Source organism: Larimichthys crocea, chromosome XXII (genome assembly GCF_000972845.2).
Source record: "Larimichthys crocea isolate SSNF chromosome XXII, L_crocea_2.0, whole genome shotgun sequence".
NCBI classification, from domain to species: Eukaryota; Metazoa; Chordata; class Actinopteri; family Sciaenidae; genus Larimichthys; species Larimichthys crocea.
In genome coordinates this window covers 1,790,954-1,814,048 of record NC_040032.1, presented here as the reverse complement: position 1 = coordinate 1,814,048, position 23,095 = coordinate 1,790,954, and the positions used below count along the sequence as shown (strand labels likewise).

At 42.1% G+C, this 23,095-nt stretch overlaps 2 protein-coding genes across 6 annotated transcripts in view; one reads left to right on the top strand and one right to left on the bottom strand.

The window, feature by feature from the left end:
- The window catches only part of LOC104929938 (pecanex 3), a 30,247-nt gene extending 17,632 nt beyond the window's left edge, over positions 1 to 12,615 (top strand). For all 5 annotated transcript variants that reach the window (XM_019253190.2, XM_027273356.1, XM_027273355.1 and 2 more), the window contains 18 exons: positions 25 to 130; positions 234 to 326; positions 465 to 615; positions 3,395 to 3,539; positions 3,866 to 4,043; positions 4,185 to 4,293; positions 4,433 to 4,562; positions 4,687 to 4,745; positions 4,834 to 5,049; positions 5,215 to 5,468; positions 5,592 to 5,822; positions 6,322 to 6,425; positions 6,516 to 6,663; positions 6,747 to 6,977; positions 7,071 to 7,345; positions 7,423 to 7,592; positions 8,102 to 8,508; positions 9,374 to 12,615. In XM_019253190.2, coding sequence (XP_019108735.1) covers positions 25 to 130; positions 234 to 326; positions 465 to 615; positions 3,395 to 3,539; positions 3,866 to 4,043; positions 4,185 to 4,293; positions 4,433 to 4,562; positions 4,687 to 4,745; positions 4,834 to 5,049; positions 5,215 to 5,468; positions 5,592 to 5,822; positions 6,322 to 6,425; positions 6,516 to 6,663; positions 6,747 to 6,977; positions 7,071 to 7,345; positions 7,423 to 7,592; positions 8,102 to 8,508; positions 9,374 to 9,526 — 3,160 coding nt within the window. In that variant the 3' untranslated portion in view covers positions 9,527 to 12,615. The remainder of the gene's footprint in view (positions 1 to 24; positions 131 to 233; positions 327 to 464; positions 616 to 3,394; positions 3,540 to 3,865; positions 4,044 to 4,184; positions 4,294 to 4,432; positions 4,563 to 4,686; positions 4,746 to 4,833; positions 5,050 to 5,214; positions 5,469 to 5,591; positions 5,823 to 6,321; positions 6,426 to 6,515; positions 6,664 to 6,746; positions 6,978 to 7,070; positions 7,346 to 7,422; positions 7,593 to 8,101; positions 8,509 to 9,373) is intronic.
- A 3,047-nt stretch (positions 12,616 to 15,662) lies between these two features.
- Positions 15,663 to 21,094, bottom strand: zgc:165604 (immunoglobulin superfamily member 11). Its single transcript, XM_010744558.3, has 7 exons — positions 20,980 to 21,094; positions 20,057 to 20,211; positions 19,573 to 19,639; positions 17,570 to 17,701; positions 17,089 to 17,244; positions 16,719 to 16,841; positions 15,663 to 16,641 (listed from the first exon to the last, which is right to left on the bottom strand). The coding sequence occupies exons 1-7, from the start codon at positions 21,038 to 21,040 to the stop codon at positions 16,442 to 16,444; spliced, it is 894 nt and encodes a 297-aa protein (XP_010742860.2). The 5' UTR covers positions 21,041 to 21,094; the 3' UTR covers positions 15,663 to 16,441.
- Between the last annotated feature and the right edge of the window lie 2,001 nt (positions 21,095 to 23,095).

Genomic DNA, 23,095 nt, shown 5'->3' with positions numbered 1-23,095 from the left:
CTTTTTTTTAACCTCTTACATCAGGTCACTGGTGCGGTCTAAGTTGTTCCCAGAGTTGGAGAACCGAACACCAGAAGAACCCCCTGTCGAGATCAAGGACCCTCTTCCAGAGAAGCTGCGTAACTCTGTGGTAAAGATCACCGCTCGGCTGCCTGCACACGCTGCAGTTTCACTTTTGATTCCACTGCTCCAGTATTTTCAAAGTCTTGTGCTTTCTTGCTGTCTCTCTGCAGAAAGAGATTCTTCATTCAGACCTCGTCATGTGTCCCCTCATGGCTGTGATTACCTTCGCCATCAGTGCCAGCACAGTTTTCATCGCCCTTCAAGTTAGTCGGGGCAGGGTTTATGAGCCTAATCTTAAAATACATTTCTCAGTGGATTTTAGTGGTTTTAAAAAAAAGGTTCCATTTGTCAGATTTTTCATGCTTATTAACCTTATTCATTTTCTTGCTCTTCATCCACAGCCTGCTCTTAGTTTCGTCTTGTACATCCTGGCCGGGGTTGTAGGCTTCATTACACACTATCTCCTGCCTCAGCTCCGCAAGCAGCTGCCATGGTTCTGCCTGGCTCACCCTGTGCTCCGCTCCAGAGAATACAGCCAGTTCGAAGTCCGAGGTGAGTGTGTGATAACCCTTTAATCTTTGTTAACAAAAAGAAACATGCATTTATGTGTTTATATGAATAACAAGGAAACTTACTGTATAGACTGGAACATTTAAGCAGCATGGAGTAAATGAAAGTACAACAGCACCAAACTGTAATTATATTTCTATAATTAAAAAGCTTGTCAGTTATGTTATACCGCAGTTAGGGATGTAACGATATGAAGAATTTGATATCTCGATTATAGTGACCAAATTATCACGGTTAACGATATTATCCCGATATTCTTAATTGCTGTACAAATGTCCAAAAAACACGTACATTGAAATAATTTCACAAAATCTTGTGATGTGATCAAATTAACACAATAGCGTTTTATTTTACTTCCTGGAGCTAAAGTTACAGAAAGCATAACTCAGTCAGTATCGACTCACGTTTTTAACTCGCTATTATAAATATCACTGTATGTCCTTCCTAGCGTTAATGAACATGTTTACATTATTCCACTGAGCAGAGCCGACAGACTAGGTGCCTTCGGTTCTGTTTCTTTAGGAGACACTTTGGAAACACAGGAGTAGCTCCTAAGTGTCTCAAAACGAAAACGGAAAACGTTTTTAGGAGGATAGACTGCTCGAAGCTTGCAAGACTTGGATGAGGCTGCTATTACACATCCCGATAATCCACTGCGATAAGAGTGAGATTAATTTAAACATAAGCGGTAATTTTTATCGCGTAAAATTTCACCGCGATTTACTGTAATACCGGTAACCGTTACAGCCCTATACTGCATACATGATAATAAAACCTCCCATCCCTTCCTTCCTCTTAGATCATATGTTTTCTTGAGCAGTTCTGTTTTTATTATTTTATAACAGCTAGGGATGTCAGAGTGTTACATTTTTTAAATATTTTTCTTCCATATTTATTTCACAGCTGGGTAAAGCTTTAGAGGGGATATGAGGGGGAGAATTACCACCTTAACATAGTGATGAGGTTTGTGTTTCTCTGTGATCCTGGAAGTTGCGTTGTCAAGGGCAACAGCCCCTGGTAAGGTCTCCCAAGACAAATTGGTCTCAGGGAGGGAGCCAAGCCACGCAGAGCGATTCACAGACCCTCATGAATCGGCCGAAAATCGAGTCACAGCACTTCTTCTCAAAAAGGGAAACTGAGGACTCCTCCTGGGGTCAGACTTGGAAGATTTGTTTGCCAGCGAGTGTCTGCTGTCTGGGCCTTGACCCTAGGCACAGCCTTAATGAACTATGTGGAGTAGCCACCCTGCGACTCACAGTGATGGGCATAGGGGTCACGTGCCTTGCAAACCAGCCAAAAAAGGAACCTAGGCATGCTGATTCCTATCATCCACACTAGTCCTAGGGACGTGGAATGCTGCCTCACTGGTTGGGAAGAACCAGAGTTGGTAAGAAGGTGGAACTTTACCTATATTTAGCTAGACATGGTTGGGTCTCTGTTGGGCGCTGCTGTGTTGGAGTTTTTAACAGGGAATGAGAAGGTTTCCTCTTTGCAACTGGGAGTCGCTGTGGGGAAAGCTCTGATTGTCTGACCCTTCAAGGTGCCAACTGCTCATCAGTTTTTGGGAGCTAACCATTCATACACCAATAGTGCAGCCTTCAGGAGCAATTTGGTGTTCAGTATCTTGCTCAAGGACATTTCGACATGTAGACGTCACCAGATATGCGGCTGTATGTCTTGCACACTCGGGTGAAGAGAGCAGCAGAGCTGTCAACTAATCACTACCGTCTGGTGACTGGGATCAGATGGTGGGCAAGCTGCTGATGGACTGACCTGGTAAATCCAAACACAGTGGGGATGAACTGGGAACGTGAAACTGGGTGTCCATGAAGTCTTCCAGGAAAATGTTTTGCTCATGCCAGGCAAGGTTGTAGAGTCTGAGTGGGCCATTTTCAAAGCCTCCATCCTCCAAGCAACCTAATCCACTGGTGCATACGAGTGGGACAGGCTGTTAAGCTGAAGAGGGTTTCAGGCTTGGTTGGTGCAGGGGTCTCTTGAAGCAGCAGGGGGGGGGGGGGGCAGAAGGCTTGCACTGTTGGGCACGGTTCAAGCAAAAACCTGGGTGAGGGATGAGGTCAGGAAAGTCATAGAGAAGGTTGCCTTCCAGTCTGTCTATGTGGGCATGGGGAAGGCTTACAGCTATGTACCCTGGGGAATCCCATGGGGGATACTGAGGGAGTATGGGGCCATTGCTACGAGACATCTGCTCTTGTATAACCAAAGTGAGAGCCATGTCCAAATTCTTGGCACAAAGTCAAACACAGTGGGTGTTGGTCTCTGACCCTAGCCTCTCTCTCCCTCTTGTTTGTAGCAGTGTGATGGCAAGGATGAGAGTCAGCACAAGTTTGAGGCCATGGTTCCCTGGGGAAAAAAGGTGTAATGCTCCCTTTGGGTTGTGAGTGTGTTGTTGCAAGCGGCCGAAAATGAGGTCCCTCTGTAGGGTCACTGGGCACTGAGCCTGAGAAACCTTCCTATTGGAGGTTATCTGGGCATGTCCAACCAGCAAGAGACTCCAAGGCAGACCCAGAACTTGCTGGGAGGATCATATGGCCTGTCTCACCTGGGGATCCCCTAGGAGAAGCCCTAGAAGTTGCTGGAGAGAGGGACGTCTGGAATGCACTGCGTTAGCATGCTGCCACCATGACCCAATCCTTGATGAGCATGTGACAATAAATGGATGAAGGGATGGATGAGGCGAAAAACTAGAGATTGCACTGTGGATCTCACATGCATAATAAATTTGCTTTTCTATTTTTTCCAGATGCTGCTCAGTTGATGTGGTTTGAGAAGCTGTATGCATGGCTTCAGTGCGTGGAGAAATATTTCATCTACCCAGCTGTTGTGCTCAACTCCCTCACGACCGAAGCTCAAACTGTGGGCCAGAACCATAAAGAACTGGACATCTAGTAAGGCTTTCCTCATTCTGTCTCTAAACTATTTCACATCCATGTATTACTACTGTTCTCCATCTCCGCCCCTGTGCTGTAAGCTGTGTGTGTGTTGAAACCATAGAACATAAAACTAGTGTGTGTTGTTTCTGCAGGGTGTACTCAAAAGCACAAGATACATAAAATATATTCTTGTTTTCCATTTTAGATCAGTCTGTAGTAGCCTTTTCTTGTTATTTATTAAGTGTAACTAAATCTGCAGTTATCTTCTCTTTACTCTTGTGGGTTTAGCCCTATGTGTCAATATGAGTCACTGACTTCCTCTCTGTCTTTTTATCATCCAGCAGCCGAGCTCTCTTCATCTCAGTAGCAGGCATGAAGTTGCTGCGTTCGTCCTTCTGCGCCCCGTCACAGCAGTACGTCACGCTGTGCTTCACCACGCTCTTCTTCCACTTTGACTATCCACACTTCTCGGAGACTTTCTTAATCGACTATTACTTCATGTCCATTCTCTTCAGCAAGGTAAGGAAGCGCTTCTGTCATCTTTACTCTCCTCCAGTAGCAGTTTATTGTACATCACTGCACCATGGTAAGAAGTTAAACCAGACAAAGACAAGATATTTTACAGTTACACTTTAATGTATTTGTCTTTTGAATCCTCAGATGTGGGACCTGCTGTACAAGCTGCGCTTTGTGCTGACTTACATTGCCCCCTGGCAGATCACATGGGGCTCAGCCTTCCATGCCTTTGCTCAACCTTTTGCGGTGCCCCGTATCCTTGAGTTTGTTTGATTTTATGTCAGTAATAAAGCCACATAACTGTATGACATCGTGTAATACAACAACAGCGCAACAGTTGCTGTTATCACCGGTGCTTTTCTTTTTTTTGTCCTTAACTGCTTTTATTTCAGACTCTGCGGTGCTTTTTGTCCAGGCCATCTTCTCTGCCATCTTCTCCACCCCTCTCAATCCTGTGCTAGGCAGTGCTGTGTTTGTGACCTCGTACACCAGACCTGTAAAATTCTGGGAGCGAGACTACAAGTACGTTTTTGGAAGGAAAAAAAAAATCTCTCTGTACAAATGTGAACTTACATTTCATTCAAAGTCCAAGTCCAGGCCTTGTGTATCTCCATTCAGTTCTGATGCTAGTTTCTCATTATTGCAGCACCAAGCGTGTCGATCATTCTAACACCAGACTTGCTACTCAGTTAGACCGCAACCCAGGTATGCCATATTTTCTCACTATCTAATCTATCTAATTATCTCTATCTGACTCGTTCTGTAGCCATACTGATCTTTTCTTACAATGTAGGTGCCGATGACAACAACCTGAACTCGATCTTCTACGAGCACCTTACGCGCTCTCTGCAGCACAGCCTGTGTGGAGACCTGTTGCTCGGCCGCTGGGGCAACTACACAACAGGCGACTGCTTCATCCTCGCCTCGGACTACCTCAACGCCCTGGTGCACATCATCGAGATCGGCAATGGCCTGGTCACATTCCAACTGAGGGGCTTAGAGTTCAGAGGTCAGCTACTACGGGGGTAGTCGGGGGCTGACGGGGACTGAGTTTTTGCAGTCAACCTGTAGGCCATATCTGTCAAGTGTTCTCGCAGAAACAGAAGTCTTTTACTTTAGTTTAGTAAAATGATGGAAAATTATTTTAAATTCATTTGCGTGCAAATGTGTCCAGGTACCTACTGTCAGCAGAGGGAAGTAGAGGCCATCACTGAAGGGGTCGAGGAGGACGAGGGCTGCTGCTGCTGTGAACCCGGTCACCTCCCCCACATGCTGTCATTCAACGCTGCCTTCGGACAGCGCTGGCTGGCCTGGGAGGTGGCAGCCACCAAGTATGTACTAGAGGGCTACAGCATCAGCGACAACAACGCGGCCTCCATGTTGCAAGTTTTTGACCTCCGTAAGATCCTCATCACATATTATGTCAAGGTAAGCTGCTGTTTCAGTTGCTGTAATAAATGCGGGAATTGAAATGTTGACTGAAATTGTAGCCTGTGATCTTAAAAGCTCACGGTTGAATAATTTGCATCACATGTTCGATCCCTCAAACAGAGCATCATCTACTATGTGAGTCGATCCTCTAAGCTGGAAGAGTGGCTGACGAACGAGACAATTCAGGAGGCTCTGCGGCCTTGTCTCGGGCCTAACTACGTAGACAGCGACCCCACCTTCAACCTGAACATTGACGAGGACTACGACCACAGGGCCTCCGGCATTACCCTCTCTTCTTTCTGCATGGTTTACTTGGACTGGATTCAGTATTGCAACAGCCGGCGTCAAATGGTAAGACAAGACGAGTCCAGCATGGGTCGAGATCGTCTTTGTGTTCTCTTCTCGGCTCTACCAGCTGTCCATATTCTGATTCTTGGCTGAGCTTTAACATAATGTTGCCTGCCCTCATTTGGCCAGAAAACACACAACAAAGAAGTTTCAATGCAAGAAAGGTGTAGAGAAAGGGGAAACAGTAGAGAGAAGTGATTGGGTTCTACATTTCTCTACATCTTGTGATGAAACTGAGGCAAGAGCTGCTTGTTTTGTCTGGATGTGTTACCCTTCTAGCCCTACAGATAATTAATATGACAGCTGGTGCCATCCATTTTTTATCTTATTAGAGAAAATTCTAAAAAAAGGGGGCACAGAACTTTAAATGTCAGTATGTTTATTCATCTGAAATTTTACCTTTTAGTGACTATTTCAAATTTAAAACAATCTGGGTAGTATTTGTAGTATTAAAATGTACAATATTTCATCTTTTAATATGAACTTTTATTTTATTTTGTAGCCAGTGACCTGTGAAAGAGATTCTCCACTTGTCAACCTCTCTTTCGGGTTGTGCATCCTGGGAAGACGAGCTCTGGGCACGGCATCCCACAGCATGTCTGCAAGGTGAGACCAACAGATCTCTTACTGCCAGTCACTACACATGTGCATGCTTACGCTGCGTGAGTTATTTATTGTCGCTTTTCTGTTTGACAGCTTGGAGCCGTTTCTCTACGGCCTCCACGCGCTCTTCAAGGGGGACTTTCGCATCACATCTCCCAGGGATGAATGGGTGTTTGCAGACATGGATCTGTTGAATCGAGTCGTGGCACCAGGAGTGCGAATGTCCCTCAAGTTGCATCAGGTAGCGTTTCTCACAGAAGACGAAAATTAGCCCTGAGATCACATTCAATAATGAACTGATACCAACCGTGTGTTTCCCTCCAGGACCACTTCACCTCTCCGGATGAGTACGAGGATCCTATGGTTCTGTATGACGCCATCACTGCCAATGAGGAGAAGATGTTGATATCTCACGAGGGTGACCCCGTGTGGCGCAGCGCTATTTTAGCAAACATGCCTTCACTACTGGCACTGCGCCACATCATGGACGATGGCAGCGACGAGTACAAGATCATCATGCTTAACAAGAGATTCCTCAGCTTCAGAGTCATCAAGGTCACGGTTGTTACATGCTGTTTTCTCTGGCTTATTTTATTTTATGCTGTTTATATGTAACCTCTCTCTCCACCTTTGTGCTGCCCCCTGCAGGTGAACAGAGAGTGTGTGCGTGGGCTGTGGGCGGGGCAGCAGCAGGAGCTGGTTTTCCTGCGCAATCGGAACCCAGAGCGTGGCAGCATTCAGAACGCCAAACAGGCCCTGAGGAACATGATCAACTCCTCGTGTGACCAGCCCATCGGCTACCCCATCTACGTGTCCCCCCTCACCACCTCATACGCTGGGGGGCACAGCCAGCTCCGGTCTGTGTGGGGAGGACCTGTCAGCCCACACAACATTTACACCTGGCTCATCAGCAGCTGGGACAGGTATACGATCTAAACCTCATGCGATAGATACACATGCACAGTCTGAACGAGTTGACTCTAAAAACATCTCTCTGCAGGTTACAGAAGGGTTGTGGTGCCGGCTGTAACAGCGGAGGGAACATTGAGGATTCAGACTGCGGAGGCGGCTCCACCTCTATCTCGACCAACCCGGCTGTACACACCACCCAAAGTACACCAGCCTCCAGCCTTCCCCAGCCGTACATCACCTCTATCCAGCCCTCCATGGGTTAGAGCTCTAAACTGCTTACAATACTGCATGCAACGTATCAGCCAAAAGTTTAGACGCACCTCGTTCCGTGGTTTTTCTTTCTTTTGTTGAAACGAAACATTTCAGGAATTCTTTGAAAATACATTCCTTAGAAACTTCATAGTGTTTTAATAGTATAATATGTTTTTCAATTAATTTATTACATTTTTCCTCCAAGTACCACTACAGGGAGCTCACATAACACCAGTGGTACTCGTACCATAGTTTGAGAAACAGTGTGTTAGTGGTTTGTGTTTTTCTGTACTACGCTGTCTTACAATGTTCTCCACTGTTTTTATAAATCATTTTTATGTCGTCAACTTTACAGTCATTAACAGTTTCTGCAAACCAACATAATAAGGTTATTATAAACTGCTAAAATAGTTGAGATGGTGTGGATTCCTTTGCATTCCTGTGCTGTAGGTATTTTTCGTAATGACATTTTGATGTAGTAAAAGTGACTAAAATCTTTTTTTCTTGCATTTCAGGTACAGACAACCCCGTAGGTCCAACTCAGAACTGGCCTCACCACCCCCAACCTCTCCCATTAGCTCTGCTCAGCCAATCAGAAGGCAGAATGGAGGCAGGACTTCTCACATCCCTACAGCGCACATCCTCCATCCAGGGGCTCCTGGGCCAGCAGCTTTCCAGCTCCCAGCTCTCCTTCAGCGGATCCGTGGCTCCACCTAGTTTGCCGGGACCAGAGCGCTTCTGCCCAGCAAGCCTGCTGGAGAACTCGGGGCACAGAGTGGGCCAGCGGGCTGGCCTCAGCCATGGCGGTGGACTACACTATGAAAGCCACTTTGGCAAGTGGAGTTTTGCGGGCAGGAAGGCCTTTAACGGACCAGCTACAGCGGAGGGGGAAGGAGGAACAGTACAGACCATACGCACACAGGTGAGGAGCCCAGTCCTTTTCCGTCTATCAGCAAACATAGAAAGTCTGGCTAGTGTCAGCTGATTGCACAGCCGACAGTTTGACATATCATAGCAGGAGACTCACTCAGGTGTATAAACGGTTGCTGTGTTGCACCTCATGTTGCAGGTGCTGGTTCCACTGATACTGGGAAGTGAGCTGTTAAGTCCATCTGCGCTTTTCCGCCTTTGACAGGTCAAAATGTCGGCAGTGCAATTCATCCATTCTTTAATTTATTCAGAGACCTTCACACCACAGCAAGAAAATCCAGCTTCTGAGATGCAGAGCTGCAACAATTAGTCAATGAATTGATTGAATCTGTGATTTTGATCCAATTTTAATCATAATTTATTGAGTCTTTGTTTTTGAAGGAGAAAAAAAAGAATAATTATCTGGTTCAAGCTGTTCAACTAAGATTTTCTTGTTTTCTTTGTCTACTCTGATGGTAATTTAGAGTGTTAATGTCTGGAAACTTGTGATGAGCATTTTATTGTCGTTAGTCGAAGTAGTATATTATTTGCTGACATTTTCTAGACAAATGACGAGCCAAGTAATTGATAGTTTCAGCCGTACAACCTGTTTTCTTACTAGAATGATTGACACTTAAATACAAACGAGAATCAAATCTGAATCTCACCCACTCACTGAATCTACATAGCGTTGACTAAACAGTTTAGCAATGTATTCAGTCTTGTAGTTGAGCATCTCTGACAGGACATTGGTCAGAACTCGAAGTCGGCTCTCTGTGAATAATATAGAGTACGGTGTAGACGTGCTCTATATGGAACGTGTCGTGATAAAAAAAAATATATATATCGCCCTAAAAAACCAGTCTCATCTTTTACAGCCTGCTCCTCCCGCACCCTTACAAGAGGTCAGTCTGACACAAGATCCTCTGGGAGTCACTCAGACGATGGATCCAACCCTGCTGAACACAGGAGACCCCCCCACCCCCCGAAAGGAAACCACAGAGCTGCCTTTACTTGAGCACCTGCGCTGAGTCTGCACTAGGACGACCCCCCCCCCCACCCCTCCCCATCCCTGAGTGACATTCTCTGCAGTGAAAGCACATCGCGGTCAACGACTGGAGCGGGCTCGGGCCCGTCCAGACCGGACTCATTCCAGCCTTCGGGACTCATTCCACCATCCCTTGTTTTACTAAGTCAGAACGATTTCCTCTAGCGGCCCACTGCAATACTGTAAGGATTCGGTCATAAACACACACAATCACCCCTTCTCCTTCTCATCCAGAGGAGCAGGACATCAGATAGCATGCAGAGCTTGATGCACGTCTTGTCACAAAACGATTTCAGCCAGCCTGTTTATCCCAAAGTCAGTTCATCTCGACTCACAGGGCCTGATGATATACTCATTCTTAACGTTTGTTTTCTGACAAAGGCACTCGGTGTCTCTATGGACAACCTTTTGGTTGGAACAGTAGTGACAGGCCAGAAAGGCCAGTGCAATTATAAGGGATAATTTGCTTGAGGAGTGATTATTTTTCTATACTGGATAATGGAGGATTGCCTCCTGACTTTCTCACACTTGACGTCTGCAGCAGCAGGTGTTGTTGTTTTTGTTTTTTGCATAACCAATTTAAAAAAAAAAGATCTTACAGTCTGTTGCTGTATGTGCAGGTGAAGGATACGTGGAAGCCATGATAAGCCTTGTTGTTTTTTTTCCCCTCCCTGACTTTACCATGCTCACCAGACCTCCAGTCGTGTGTCAAACAATATTTAACAAGTACATATTTACCAGTTTCAGGAGCCTCCACTTCTTCTTCTTCTTCCCTGCACATTATACATATTCAACAAAACAAAACAACAACACATCCCCACCAAAATTTGTCTTTTTTTTTTTGTCCTCTGGGCCTATTTCCTACAGAGGTGCCTGACAACATCAACACTCAACAGTTCTGTCATGGAGCAAGTTTCAGGGAAAAACAACTCCCTTCAATCCCGGGCCAACATGTGGTGCTTTTACCGCCAGTTTACAGTCCATTTAGGCCTGGACACGAGTCCTGAATCTGACTAGCAACACGGAGATGCGGGATGACTTGGGACAGAGCTGGCGCCCGTTAGTCAGGATCGATCTGTGAAAAATTGTGTTGATCACAAACCTACAAACTGGGAATGTCAGAAACTTAAATCTTTTTTTTCCCCTTTTTTTTGATGAGTGGAATGTCCTATTTTGTTGTTTTTACTTTTACTTGAAGAATCACAAGTTTCCTCTGTGTTTAAGGGGCACCGAGTTTGTTTTCTTCGGATGACCGATCAATCCCTTTTCTGATCAGATCCACTCAGCTCGTGACTTTCTCGATAGCAGGGACCCAGGCTGCTTTGTGCGGGGAGCTGTTTTCTTTGCCTGCAGTACGGCGCCTCCTGTTACTATACTACTGCTTCTGCATCTCTTGCTACTACTAATATACACACTACTACTGCTGTTTCTACAACAGTCGAATCCAGCGTTTTAGTTGGAAATAAACAAAGTTGAATAAATACTGAAAGAAAAGGTGGAATATTTATTTGATTAATATTGTCTTACAGATATGTTTAACGGGATTTGTCAATATGGTGTGTTGATGTATCGGATTCGAAATCTGCCTTCTGTCAACTGTATCACCGCCCTCTGCGCACCCCTCCCTCAATTTGTTTGGTGTCATCACATTTGTATCATCTCACCAACGGCTGTCTGTTTTTTTGTTTTGTTTTGTTTTTGTTTTTTTTGTAAGCTTGTGACATAACTGGAAGTTTCCCTGAGAAGTCACTTTAAGTTGGTTTCCCACTCTTGCACTGTTTTTGCTCCACCGCTGTGAAACACTGTTTAAGGGTTGAAGTAGATCAGTGAACACGTAAAAAAAAAAAAAAAAGTCCGACCAGATTTGGCCCCCGACGTCTCCTGAGGTCCAGTGGCTTTGTCCCTCATGTGCCCACACATCTGCAAGTGGTTGAGTGATTCTGAAATAACTTTTGAATAACAGAAGACTGCCACGTATGCTTAGATCGCCAAATAATCTCCCTGAAATGGTGTTTCCCCTGTAGGAAACTTGAAAAAGGAAGCCAGCGTTCTCACTGTCTATAACGGGGAAAGAAGTCTGTGTTACAGACTTTTTCTGCAGGAAGACTTTTTGGCCAGCTGAAAGAGCGATAAAAAACAGAATGTGAAGCGTCAAGGCAGGTGGAGTACTAAAGTTACAAAAGATGCCCCCTTTACAGTGTTTTACTCTGTGGGTTAAAACACGTTTGTCTAATCATTTTCTGTGGCGTTGTTTTTTTTGTTTTTCTCCCCCTGCTTTCAGCTCCTAACCACATCTGAACAAGGGACACACCTTACAAAGCTTTTATTTCTTGATTTTTTTTTTTTGTTGGTGTTTTTTTAGCAGCTGTGAGATTTCTGTCAGTCTCGGCTGTGAAGAAGCTACAACAGGTAAAATAAAATAAAAATTTAAAAAGTGTCAGTATCCCTTTCAAAACATGGTAGTAACTCCCTCGACTCAGGAAAAACAGAGACTTTGTGTTCAGTGCTGTTTTCTGTTTTTCGTTTCTTCTCATTCATCTTGTATCCAAAGCAACAGGCAGGAATATTGTTTTTTTTGGTTTTTTGTTATTTTATTATTTTTCATTGCTGGGAGTGAGGAAAGCACAAGTTCACAGAAAGACCTGGGTGTCAATAAAAAGGGATTTCTTAATCTCTGAAATTATGTACAGCATGTTTCGTATATAAATATATATTTAAAATATAAATCTATTTTATTATTATTGGATTTTGGGTTCTTTTACATTTATGACACTTTGTTGAGGTTTAGGGGAGGGACTCTTGTGTTTACCCATCAGAGGGGAGAGCTGAGTGGAGAGAGGCACTCTTCACATTGAAATGTGCAGTCTGGGAAGAATCAGTTAATACTTCTTTTGCACAAAATGTATCATACGCCATCCCACTTTGTTTATCGTTTTATTATTTTAGTTATTTTGGGAGAGGGGTCTTTTATTTAAGAACTTTAAGTCGATGTTCAATGTTCTGTACAGTTTTTTATGTGATTTTTTTTTTTCTCCTATTTAAATTAAAGGTTTTTGTGTCTTTGTTTGCAAATCAACTGCTGTGAGTGATTATTGCATCGTCATTTTCTTTTTCTTTGTTCTGCTAGGAAAAAAAAGTTAACTCCACAAAATTCCACAATTGCTATGATGTAGATTGTCCAAGTTATATATGATTAGTCCCACGTCTCACTTTATTCCAGTCCCATTTAAAGTCAAACTGTTTTTTTAAAGTCTTTTCTCGAAGGGGACGCCAACTTCCATAGTTTGTTTTATTTAAATTTAGAGCCTGTAAAACAGTTTATAAATTTGTAATTTAATCTAATAACATAGATAGTGGATTACATGTCTATGAGGTCCACTATAGTATCATCTGCATAGAGTGTTACTATGTTCGTCTTTCTTTATAGTGTTTATCCTCCAGTGGAGGTAGAGCAAACATTTGTGGCGGTGATTGCTCACCTTTTTAAAGTAAAAACCTTATCAAGCACCACATTCTTTTAATATAATGAGAGGTTGATGAAATCCAAACTTCTCAAATACACCAAATAAGAATAGCCTTTGTTTGGGTTTCATGGCCAAATTTGATGTTTAACTTCAGCATCAGCATTTGGGTTTTGTTGTATAATCAATGATATTGAGAGCGTGTACTCATCATCCACGTTCATTATATCAGGACGTACACTACCGGTCAAAAGTTTTAGAACACCACACTTTTTCAAGTTTTTTACTGAAGATGATTCAGTTCTTTTTGTCATTGCACTCTGAAATGAAAGGATAGAACAAATAAGCAATTTGAGTTGAAAAAGAAATCATAGAATCAATTTATAGACCAAAATGTATTCTAAACTTTTGACTCATCAAAGTAGCCACCTTTGGCAGATATAACAGCTGAACACACTCGTGGCATTCTTTCTACAATAGAAATCAAATATTCTTCAGAAAGTTCTTCCCAGGTCTGTTGTAGAAGTTCCCATAAATGCGTGGCACTTGTAGGTTGCTTGGCTTTAACTCTTCTGTCCAGTTCATCCCAAACCAGCTGGATGGGGTTTAAGTCTGGAGACTGTGCTGTCCACTCCATGTTTTCAAGCTTACCATCTTGTTCTTTTTTCCTGAGGTAGTTTTGGCATAGCTTGGACTTGTGTTTTGGGTCATTATCTTGCTGTAGGATAAACCTCTGACCAACTAGGCGCATACCAGAGGGTATTGCATGGCGCTGCAGAATGCTGTGGTAGCCGTTTTGGTTCAGGGTGCCGCTCACTCTGTACAAGTCACCGACCCTGGATCCAGCAAAACAGCCCCAGACCATCACACTTCCTCCTCCATGTTTGACAGTTGATGTCACACACTGTGGAACCATCCTCTCACCTACTCAACGGCGTACAAAGATTCTGCGTGATGAACCGAAGATTTGAAATTTTGATTCATCAGTCCATAACACCTTCTTCCTGTCTTCAGTAGTCCAATGGCGGCGTTTCATGGCCCAGGAGAGCCTCTTTGTCTTATTCTGACGTCTTAGCAATGGCTTTCTTGCTGCAACTCGTCCTGTCAAACCTGCAGCTCGAAGTCTTCTCTTCACAGTTGAAACTGAGACTTGCTTACTACGACCACTATTAAGCTGTGCTTGAAGCTGTTGTCCTGTGAGCCGCCTATCACGCAAGCTGTTAACTCTCAGAAACTTGTCCTCTGATTCAGTTGTGGCTTTGGGTCTGTCAGACCGCTTCCTGTCAGAGTTTCCCCCAGTTTCTGAGTGCCTTTTGATGGTGAAGAAAACTGTATTCACTGACACCTTGAATTTCTTTGCAATTCCTCTGTAGGAAAGACCTACATTTTTAAGTGTTATGATGGTCTGTCTCTCGTCCATTGTTAATTGCCTTTTTCTCGCCATTTTTGTAGCAACACACTACTTTCTGCAGTACGGTACTGTTCACCTGATGCTCATGAGGGTCTGGTACCACAGTGTGTTTCAACACTGCTTTTATGCAGACAGAGGGGGTTATAAGTAATCCAGAAAAGTTGGAACACCTGTAGGAATTAGTAGCACCAGCTTTCAAGCCAGATTCAACCTTCATTGCTGCAGAACAGCTTTAAATTGTTAACCCACTTTGTCACTTCGTCTTCCCTGAAAATGGCCTTTCTGTATAATTCTGAAATGTACATTATTTTTCAGTTTTTGGTAACCAAACCTTTTTTTTAACCTCTGGCTGTTCAGTACTTACCTTTGTACCATTTCAAGCTATTCATTGGGCTTGCATGACTTGAATTGCAATAAATAACTGGAAAAATTAGGGTGTTCTAAAATGTTTGACCGGTAGTGTATGTGTGAAAGCCTGTTTGCTATAATTTATGTAAATAGTTTAGAATTTAAGAGGGAGATAAGCTGACGTGTCCAATCACTCTTCTCCCCCAAATCATCGGAGACAAACCAAAGAAAACTTGGATTCATTATTTGAGAGCATAGACAGTCTGAGTCAGACGTTAATGTTGGTATATGAAATAATTCAGTTTAGTCATAACAGCTGACTAGGTGAAGTTAAGGAAGGGGAAGGCATGGGTTGCATCAGCTCCAGACTATGTGAGGAATGTGCAAATCAGCTCTGTGAAGTATTTCAATCAATATTTTCAATCTTTAAAGCTGGTGTGTGGTTTCAGTACCCCAAGGTGCCCAACCAATTCAGACAAGTCACCTTAACTTGTAACCTGATGAAGATGGAGGGAATTATACCTTCAACTCCTGATGGGCTCAAAACTGGACCCACTCCAATTCCCACACATAAATGCCTGCAAGAGGAAGGAGATGGTGATTGACATCCAGGGATTGGATATCAAGAAGCCGTGGTCCACCGGAGCATGGTATAGTCTAGGCACCCTCGTAGAAATTCTTCCCTGTTTCCATAGTTGGGTGTCTGCATCTTCCGTGGGAGTCATAGGTTGTAGATCCATCATCTCTGTATGCAGTTTTCTTATTGAGGCGTGCCTGCTTCTCTCATACTGTACCTTGCTTGAAAGGTCTTCAGAGTTAATAGAGTAAATTCAATCTCTTCTCTTTGCCATAATCTTGAGCTCCTTCCTGATCTACATTTCAGTACAGTACAGTACATCTCTGTGTACAAACATTCAGGTCTGTGCAGGACTTGTGATTGATGCAGCTGATATCCAGAGTGTGCTTATCCAAATAAGTATTTTATTACAGAGTTCATGTCTGAATTACACTGCAACCACATTTGGACATGTGGTGATTACATCTCTGTTTAAAAATACAAGAACATGTTGAATTCTCGTCGAAAGACACAAAGATCAACTCTAAAAACATGGTACAATATGTGTAACAATATGTTTCAGAGTATTTTCCATTTTAAAGGTCCAGGGTGTAAGAGTATCTAATGGCAGGAATTAGATATAATATTCATAAGTTTGTTTTCATTAGTGTATAATCACCTGAAAATAAGAGTCATTGTGTCTTTGTTTTAAATTGAGCCTTTTATATCGACAGTGACAGTTTTTCCTACATGCTTGGAAGGAGAGGGTGAAGTGTGGGAGAGTATTCATTTGGTTGCAATTTGCAACTTCACTGCTAGGTGCCACTAAATCCCACACACTGGTCCTTTAAAAGAGCTGAAGAATTCAAAGTAGAGGATGAAGCTTTAGGACATCTGATGGAGGCTTAACTTTTGGTGCATGACGCTGAAGGTAGAACTTGCAAGTGAAATACCACACATCTTGGGAACTTTGCATTTATTTCAAAATGTGTGATACTGTACAGCATCGCAGTGGTATGCAGGGAGCGCTAGACTGTAAAAATCAACATGGAACAAAGTGTTGGAAGTCTTTTGACACAGAGAGTGGAGCATTTGTTTCGAATCCCTGTAAGTGTTGTAAAATCAAACAAATGAGCGCTTCATCAGGGACTGAGTATACCCGATCTCATTATAACCTTCCTCCTCTTCTTTCCCCTCCCTCCACCACCCGTCCTGTCCCGTGCGATGGAGCCAAAGCACTAGGACCAGCAGTGCCAGCAACACCAAGCACATGGACAAGGTCAGCAGCACACCCTGCAGCACGCCCGAGGAACTGTCTGGGGCTGAGGAGAGAGACAGACGTCATCTTTAAAATAAAAAAATTAAAAAAGGAAGGGAGGATAAACAAACAGATGCTCACTGCTGTAGATGGACAGGTTGACGTAGCAGTTCTCTGTTCCAAGGATGTTCGTAGCAGAGCAGCGATACAGGCCGGATGTCTGAGAAGACACATTGACTATCTGGACCAAGCCTGACAGATCCCCTGAAAAAGAGAGAGACCCCAATGATGTCATAGTGATGTCATCACAAATTACAGTGCCACACTGATTATGTATAGTACCTCATACAAGCCCACTTAAAAAAAACTAGACTAGAATATCCCTTTATGTGAACTGTCATTGAAGTAATTGTCATAATGTCATAATATCTTAAATTAAGTAAATGTATCAAATCCAAACTATTATCATGCACCATTATTAGCACTGTGTGTGTGCATGTGTGGCACTGACCCTCCATGTTGATGGGAAGTGCGATTTCCTCTGGACTCAATTTATCCCAGTGGATCTCCGGCGTGGGGACGCCCTCCGCCACTGAACAGGACAGGGTGACACTTCCTCCCATATCGATGTCTCCATCCCACTGGCACACAGGCAGCGATGGCGGTGCTTCGAATAGATGCAAACATTTGAGTGTGTGTGTTGGTACGACAGTGTTTTATTAGTAGATTCTTTTAGGAGTATTCTTTGGAGGCTAACCTGCACATCAAAATGATGTCAGGTCTTCAAAACTAAACACATTTCTCTAGAAGTACTTCTGAATTCTGTGAGTAAGCGGGGAAATCAGTAGCTTTGCGCCAAAGCATTGGAAAATTGTACATTTCGACTTCAAGAGAAAAAAATTAAGGCATCATATTAATTATTACAATTCACCCTGAGGGGGCAATGAATGTGTGAATATTTTATTCACTGTGGTAGAAGTGAACACACATACCCAGAACACTGAGCTCCAGTTCCCCTATGCCGGGGTCTGCTGTCTCTGGTAGGTTATTGACCATGCAGCGGTAAATACCAGCATCCGATACACGTGTGTCATTCAGGACAATGTCTGCGCTCCAGGGAATGCCTGTAGGTGAGAGACAGTGCCAGTCAAAAGTTTGGACACGCCTTCTCTCTCTCAGTGTTATGTTCTACAACACTGATGACATTAAAACTATGAAATAACACGTCAATGATGTGGTCCACATCTGCAGATCTGTTGCTGTCAGCTTCATGAGGCAGTCACCTGGAGTGGAGGTGTGGAGGTGTGTTTTGGATCATCGTCCTGTCTTCTTGGTTTTCCTTTCGTTTCTTTGCAGTAATTCAGAGCATGAAGGTCTGATTCACACAGTCTCCTCTGAATAGTTTCTACTACTTGAACTCCGTGAAGCATTTATTCAGTTCAATGAAACTTTACTTTTATATTTCCAAATCATAACAAAAGTTATCTTATGACACTTTACATATTCTAGACTAGACTGAACTCTTTATAACCGGTACATTTGATGGCGCATATAAAATGTTCAGATAGAAAAAATGAAATGAATTAATGCTAATGTTTTCTCAGTATTTCTCCCCCCTCTCCATTAGGGTTGATTAACTAATTGTTTTTTTAATTGTCATAAAGAGCTTCAAAAGGTGTGAGTTTTTTTTACTGATGCTTTTAGGAATATTTCAAAGGTACAAACAGGTTCATGAGAAATCAGATTTCATGTGTAGAATCTCTGTGACCAAACTGTCCAATCCTTTAAGCCATCTGTAATGGCATCTACCTAATTCTATAAATATTCACCCTCAGTACAGTTGTCATAAACTGAAAAATGTTTTTTGTACCAGGCTGTAAACATGTTTATTCCTGTGTTGGACATTTTAATATGGGCACTTATGGAGGTTGAAATGTTCTGTAGCCAACCTCAAGTGGACGTTTGAGGAATTTGGCTTCATTTCCCAGACACAGGGGTTCTTTTTTCCATTTTTATTCATTAAGATGAAGCTCTTGTATAATTTGTCTATGATGCCTTTGGTGTTTTTGAATTCTAAGTATCAACAAGTATCTGGGTTATTCTCAACAGCTCAAAAAGTGGCAGGTATGAAAGAACCAGTAAAAATCCTCTTTGTCCAGCGCATAAATAAATCCTCCTTCAAAAAAGACTTTTGTCAATCTCCTTAACTAGCCTCTTTTACTTGGTTGTAGAGGAGTCTTTACTAATGCTATGCGCTTGCTCCAGGTTCTTTAGTTGTTCTTGGACGTCTAACAGCTTTTTGGCTTTAATCTTTTTTAGCCAGCTGTGTTTTGTTTCACTCTGGGGAAGGTTTTGGATGCATCCCACAGAATGACTGGATTAACCTCCTCATTTTCATTCACCAGCCATTTCTGTTTTAAATTTGTTACTGTTCAGTAAACCCAAGGTCAACCTCCACAGAGGTTTTGGAATAATCAATCAAGCAATCAGGCATTTTTGTTTTTTTCCTCACACTGTTAGGTGTGTCTAATCTGGCATTCAGAAGTATGTTGAAGGGTAAAGAATATTAATGCCAACACTACCTCTGAACAACACAAGTCATGGTCTTAAACACATTAAGAATTCAAGAATTCCATTAATGAAATCATTCCAGGTGACGAGGTCGTGAATCTGACTGAGAGAAGAGTGTGCAAAAGCTGTCATCAAAGCATATTTTGCTTTGTTTACCGCATAATTCCTGTGTATACTTTCATAGTCTGGATGTCTTCAGTGTTTATCTACAATGTAGAAAAGTAAAAAGAAAGAGTGTAAAGGTGTGTCCAAACCTCTGACTGGTCCTGTATATGAAACATATATATATATAACAATCATGTTTCTATCCTGTCTGCAATTCCTAAATTCAACATTAAAATTTTATTTTCAAAAATAGTCCCCGAGAAGCAAATTAAAATACATCAAAATTCAGATTTTTTAAAAACAGTTTCACTGGTCTTACCTGTAAAGTCCACCCTGCCAATGAGGGCTGGGTCTTCGATCACCTGTCCATGGTCGTACACAATCACCTGAAGCAAGAGCAGCTGTTAACAGGTAGTTTCAGACCATTGACAGGCTTGTGTTTAATGTCAACTCTTTACTGTGGTTGTGGGTTTAATATGGCTGTTTGTATAAGAATCACCAACATTTGTCTTTGCTGTTACTTTAACCAAAACATCCATCCATCCATGTTCATGGTCACGGTGGGTTGGAGCCTATCCCAGCTGACTTTGGGTGAGAGGCGGACAAATCGGCAGTTCGTCACAGGGCGAATAGAGACGACCATTCACACTCACGTTCACACCTATGGCCGATTTAGAGTCAGCAATTAACCTGTTGATTGCATGTTTATGGACTGAGTACCCGGAGCCGCCACCAACACGTACAGTTTTAAAAATACATAAAAAGACACTGAGACACAGAATTGTCTGTGTTCAGATTCAGACCTGCACTGGGGTTTCTGGACTGGAGACTGGAGCCAAAGTCCAGATGACATTGAGTCTGGAGAGAGGGCTGGAGGTGAAGAAGGAGCAAGGCAGGACCACATAATCCCCTTGAACCACCTTTAGGCTGGATTCCCTCATGGTTACCCTGAGTGCATCTGTGTCCATCAACAAGACAAGCAGGGACAAACAAACAGGAGACATGTCATATCCGTCACAGTATACGAGAAGCCTTTCAGCTAACAAAGTATTTCCTCATTTCTCATGTTCAGTCTCCCTGTTGATGTGCAGACTGCAATGACTCTCTCCTCTGTGTCATCCCCAGGCCTTTTGTGTGTGTGAGTGTGTGTGCGTGAGAATTTGGCCTGCATATTAGTTGTTAATTACACTTGACAGCTTTGTGGGTGAGCCAAACTGGTCACAGACTGAGTGGAACAACAGCCCATTTCACTGAAAACATTCTGTCAGTTCCTGACATTGTCTCCATGAAGATAAGCAGTTTGTAAAGCATCAGACGTCAGCGTGAGTCTGTTAAATAATACACTGGATAGAACTCGTGTTTTTTTTTTTATATTTAAAAAAGGGCCAATCTTGTTGTTGTCATCCATTTCTGGTTGAAAAGAAAGTTTTAAACCGTTTACAGATAATTGTAATACCTACCCATCCAAGTACTTAAGCACTGAAGAAAGTCAGTCTAGTTTTAACACTGTGTTCCTAGTACTATAGCTCTATACCACACCTTCAGGTCTACACTGTACATTATAAGGGTCATCTCTGTACTTACAACAGAATAACAAAATGAACAAATATACTTAAAAAAAATTTTTTTTTAATCAAAGTTCCAAAAGAATTCTAGAAAACAAGCAGGAGCAGTCCTTCTCGTTTTCTCTTAGTGAATTTGTACGAAGGTTTAAGACAGTACTCACCATTCTGAGTGGTGAAACACGCACACAGGGTCCAGAGCATCCATCTTCCAGAAGATCCCATAGCTGAGAAGAGACAACAGCGAGGCAGCCCTCTCTCCCCTGTGTACAAGCTGGTGCCCAAAAAACTAGGCATGCATGATTAATCTATTGAGCAATGCTACCAACCCCCACCCTTATGTTCACTCTCACTTTATTCTGACCCGTCATTGTCTGTTTGAGGAAAAAAGATCATCAGTTGAGCAAACCGGCTGCAGGATTTTTTTTTTCATTAGGCCCTGTTAAAATAACCAGACTAAACGACTGATCGGTTAATAGAAAAAAACGGATGACAGAGGTCGAATAGTGAAAGATAATGTCATGTCACTCAACATGATGATGCAGCTACTTACCAGAGAAATCAATATTTTGTGTCAAATTATTGGCTGAGTTTTCATCAAGATTTGATGGTGGTAACAAAAATAAGGAGAGAAATGCATGATTGCACTGAATAAGTACTGGAGGCAGAATAATAAGTGCTGAAGATGATTTAGCTCACCTGCATATTTAAGTACACACACTGGCATCAAAATATTTGAAATATAACATTTTGGAGGATAAGCTCTTGGACTTGGAACCCTGAGACGGGTTGGCCTACTAAAGGGTGTCGAAGGAGGGGAACCATGTTCTTTCTTGAATAGGTGGTACTGGATGCTGGGACTGACTGACCTCCAGTGAGGGACACAAAGGCACCACTGAAACACTAATGATGAAGTTTCCCCAACAACAAGGACTGGCTTGCAGTCGTTGCTGCTACACAGGCTGAAAAATGTATTCAGAATAAGAACCAGCAAGAAAGTTTTTTTTGTTTTCATGAATAGAATAAAAGATATGGACTGAAACTGTATTTCTAAAAGAAACTCACCTTTAAGACAAAGATAATAAAAAAAATAGGAGATGACAGCATCGTGCTCATCCCAGAGGAGCTATGACCTTTATTCACAAGACAGTCCCATTACAGGTGAAATGTAATCAAAGATAAAATGGAAAGATACTATATAATCAGAATATTTACATTTAATGCATTTTTTGGTATTTTATGTGGATCTGTAGATCGAAGGATTTGAATATAATCAAGAGATGATTTCAAAACAAATGTTCTGTGGTCTTATATTCAGAGAAACATAAATCTAGTAGAAATGAAGAAACATTTATAGAAAAAGATCCACAGGGGTCGTACTCAGTGAAGGATGTTACCAATCCTTCCATTAGAGGATAAATTAAATCTTCAAATGTGGAGTCCTTTCAGTAATTAATGATTAAGTGGATGACTAATCTCTGCGCACAATGCACTTTTTTGGTTTTGTTCCACCTTTAAATATTTAGCTTGCATCGATTTTAATTAATGTACTCAAAAGTTTTTAATTAACTTAAAAAAAAAGTTTATTTAAAAATGTATTCACTCCAGTTTATGATCAGTCCATAGCAAAGGTTGGCAGACAGACACAAATCGATCTCATAAAAGATGATAATAAACTTTTCTTCTGTTGTGTTACTGTTACTGATTTGTAGATGAGCCAACATTTATCATTTCTTCTTTTTCATTTTTTTCCCGTTTGTATCTCGTTTCACTGAACAAAAACAGTTTCTACTTGTTAGTTTCTCATGAGATTTTGAACGAACAACAACATAGCTCAAAGATTACAGGTTGTTACTGGTTTGAAACCCTTTGCCTTACTGAATATGAATATTTAAAAACATACAGGGTAGATGAAAAATTAAATGAAAATTAAATTCAAGTCTGTCAACTTATTTGTCAGATTTAATCAGTGGTGGAAAATAACCAAACATTTACTTAGTACTGTACTTTAGTCCAAATTTGAGGTACTTGTACTTTGAGTATTTCCATGTAAATACTTTATACTTCAACAACATAGCTCCCTGGCAGTAATTCAAACACATCACTAATTATAATCCAACAATATAATATAAATCATAGTGAAATGAACTGTTCTGTGTAATAAGTACTTTACTGTTGGAGTATGTTTTGATGGACGTCCACTTGAGTAAGGACTTTTAATTAGAACAGAGTAGTTTTACAGTGTCGTGTTTCTAAAATGATTCCATCACTAGATTTAAT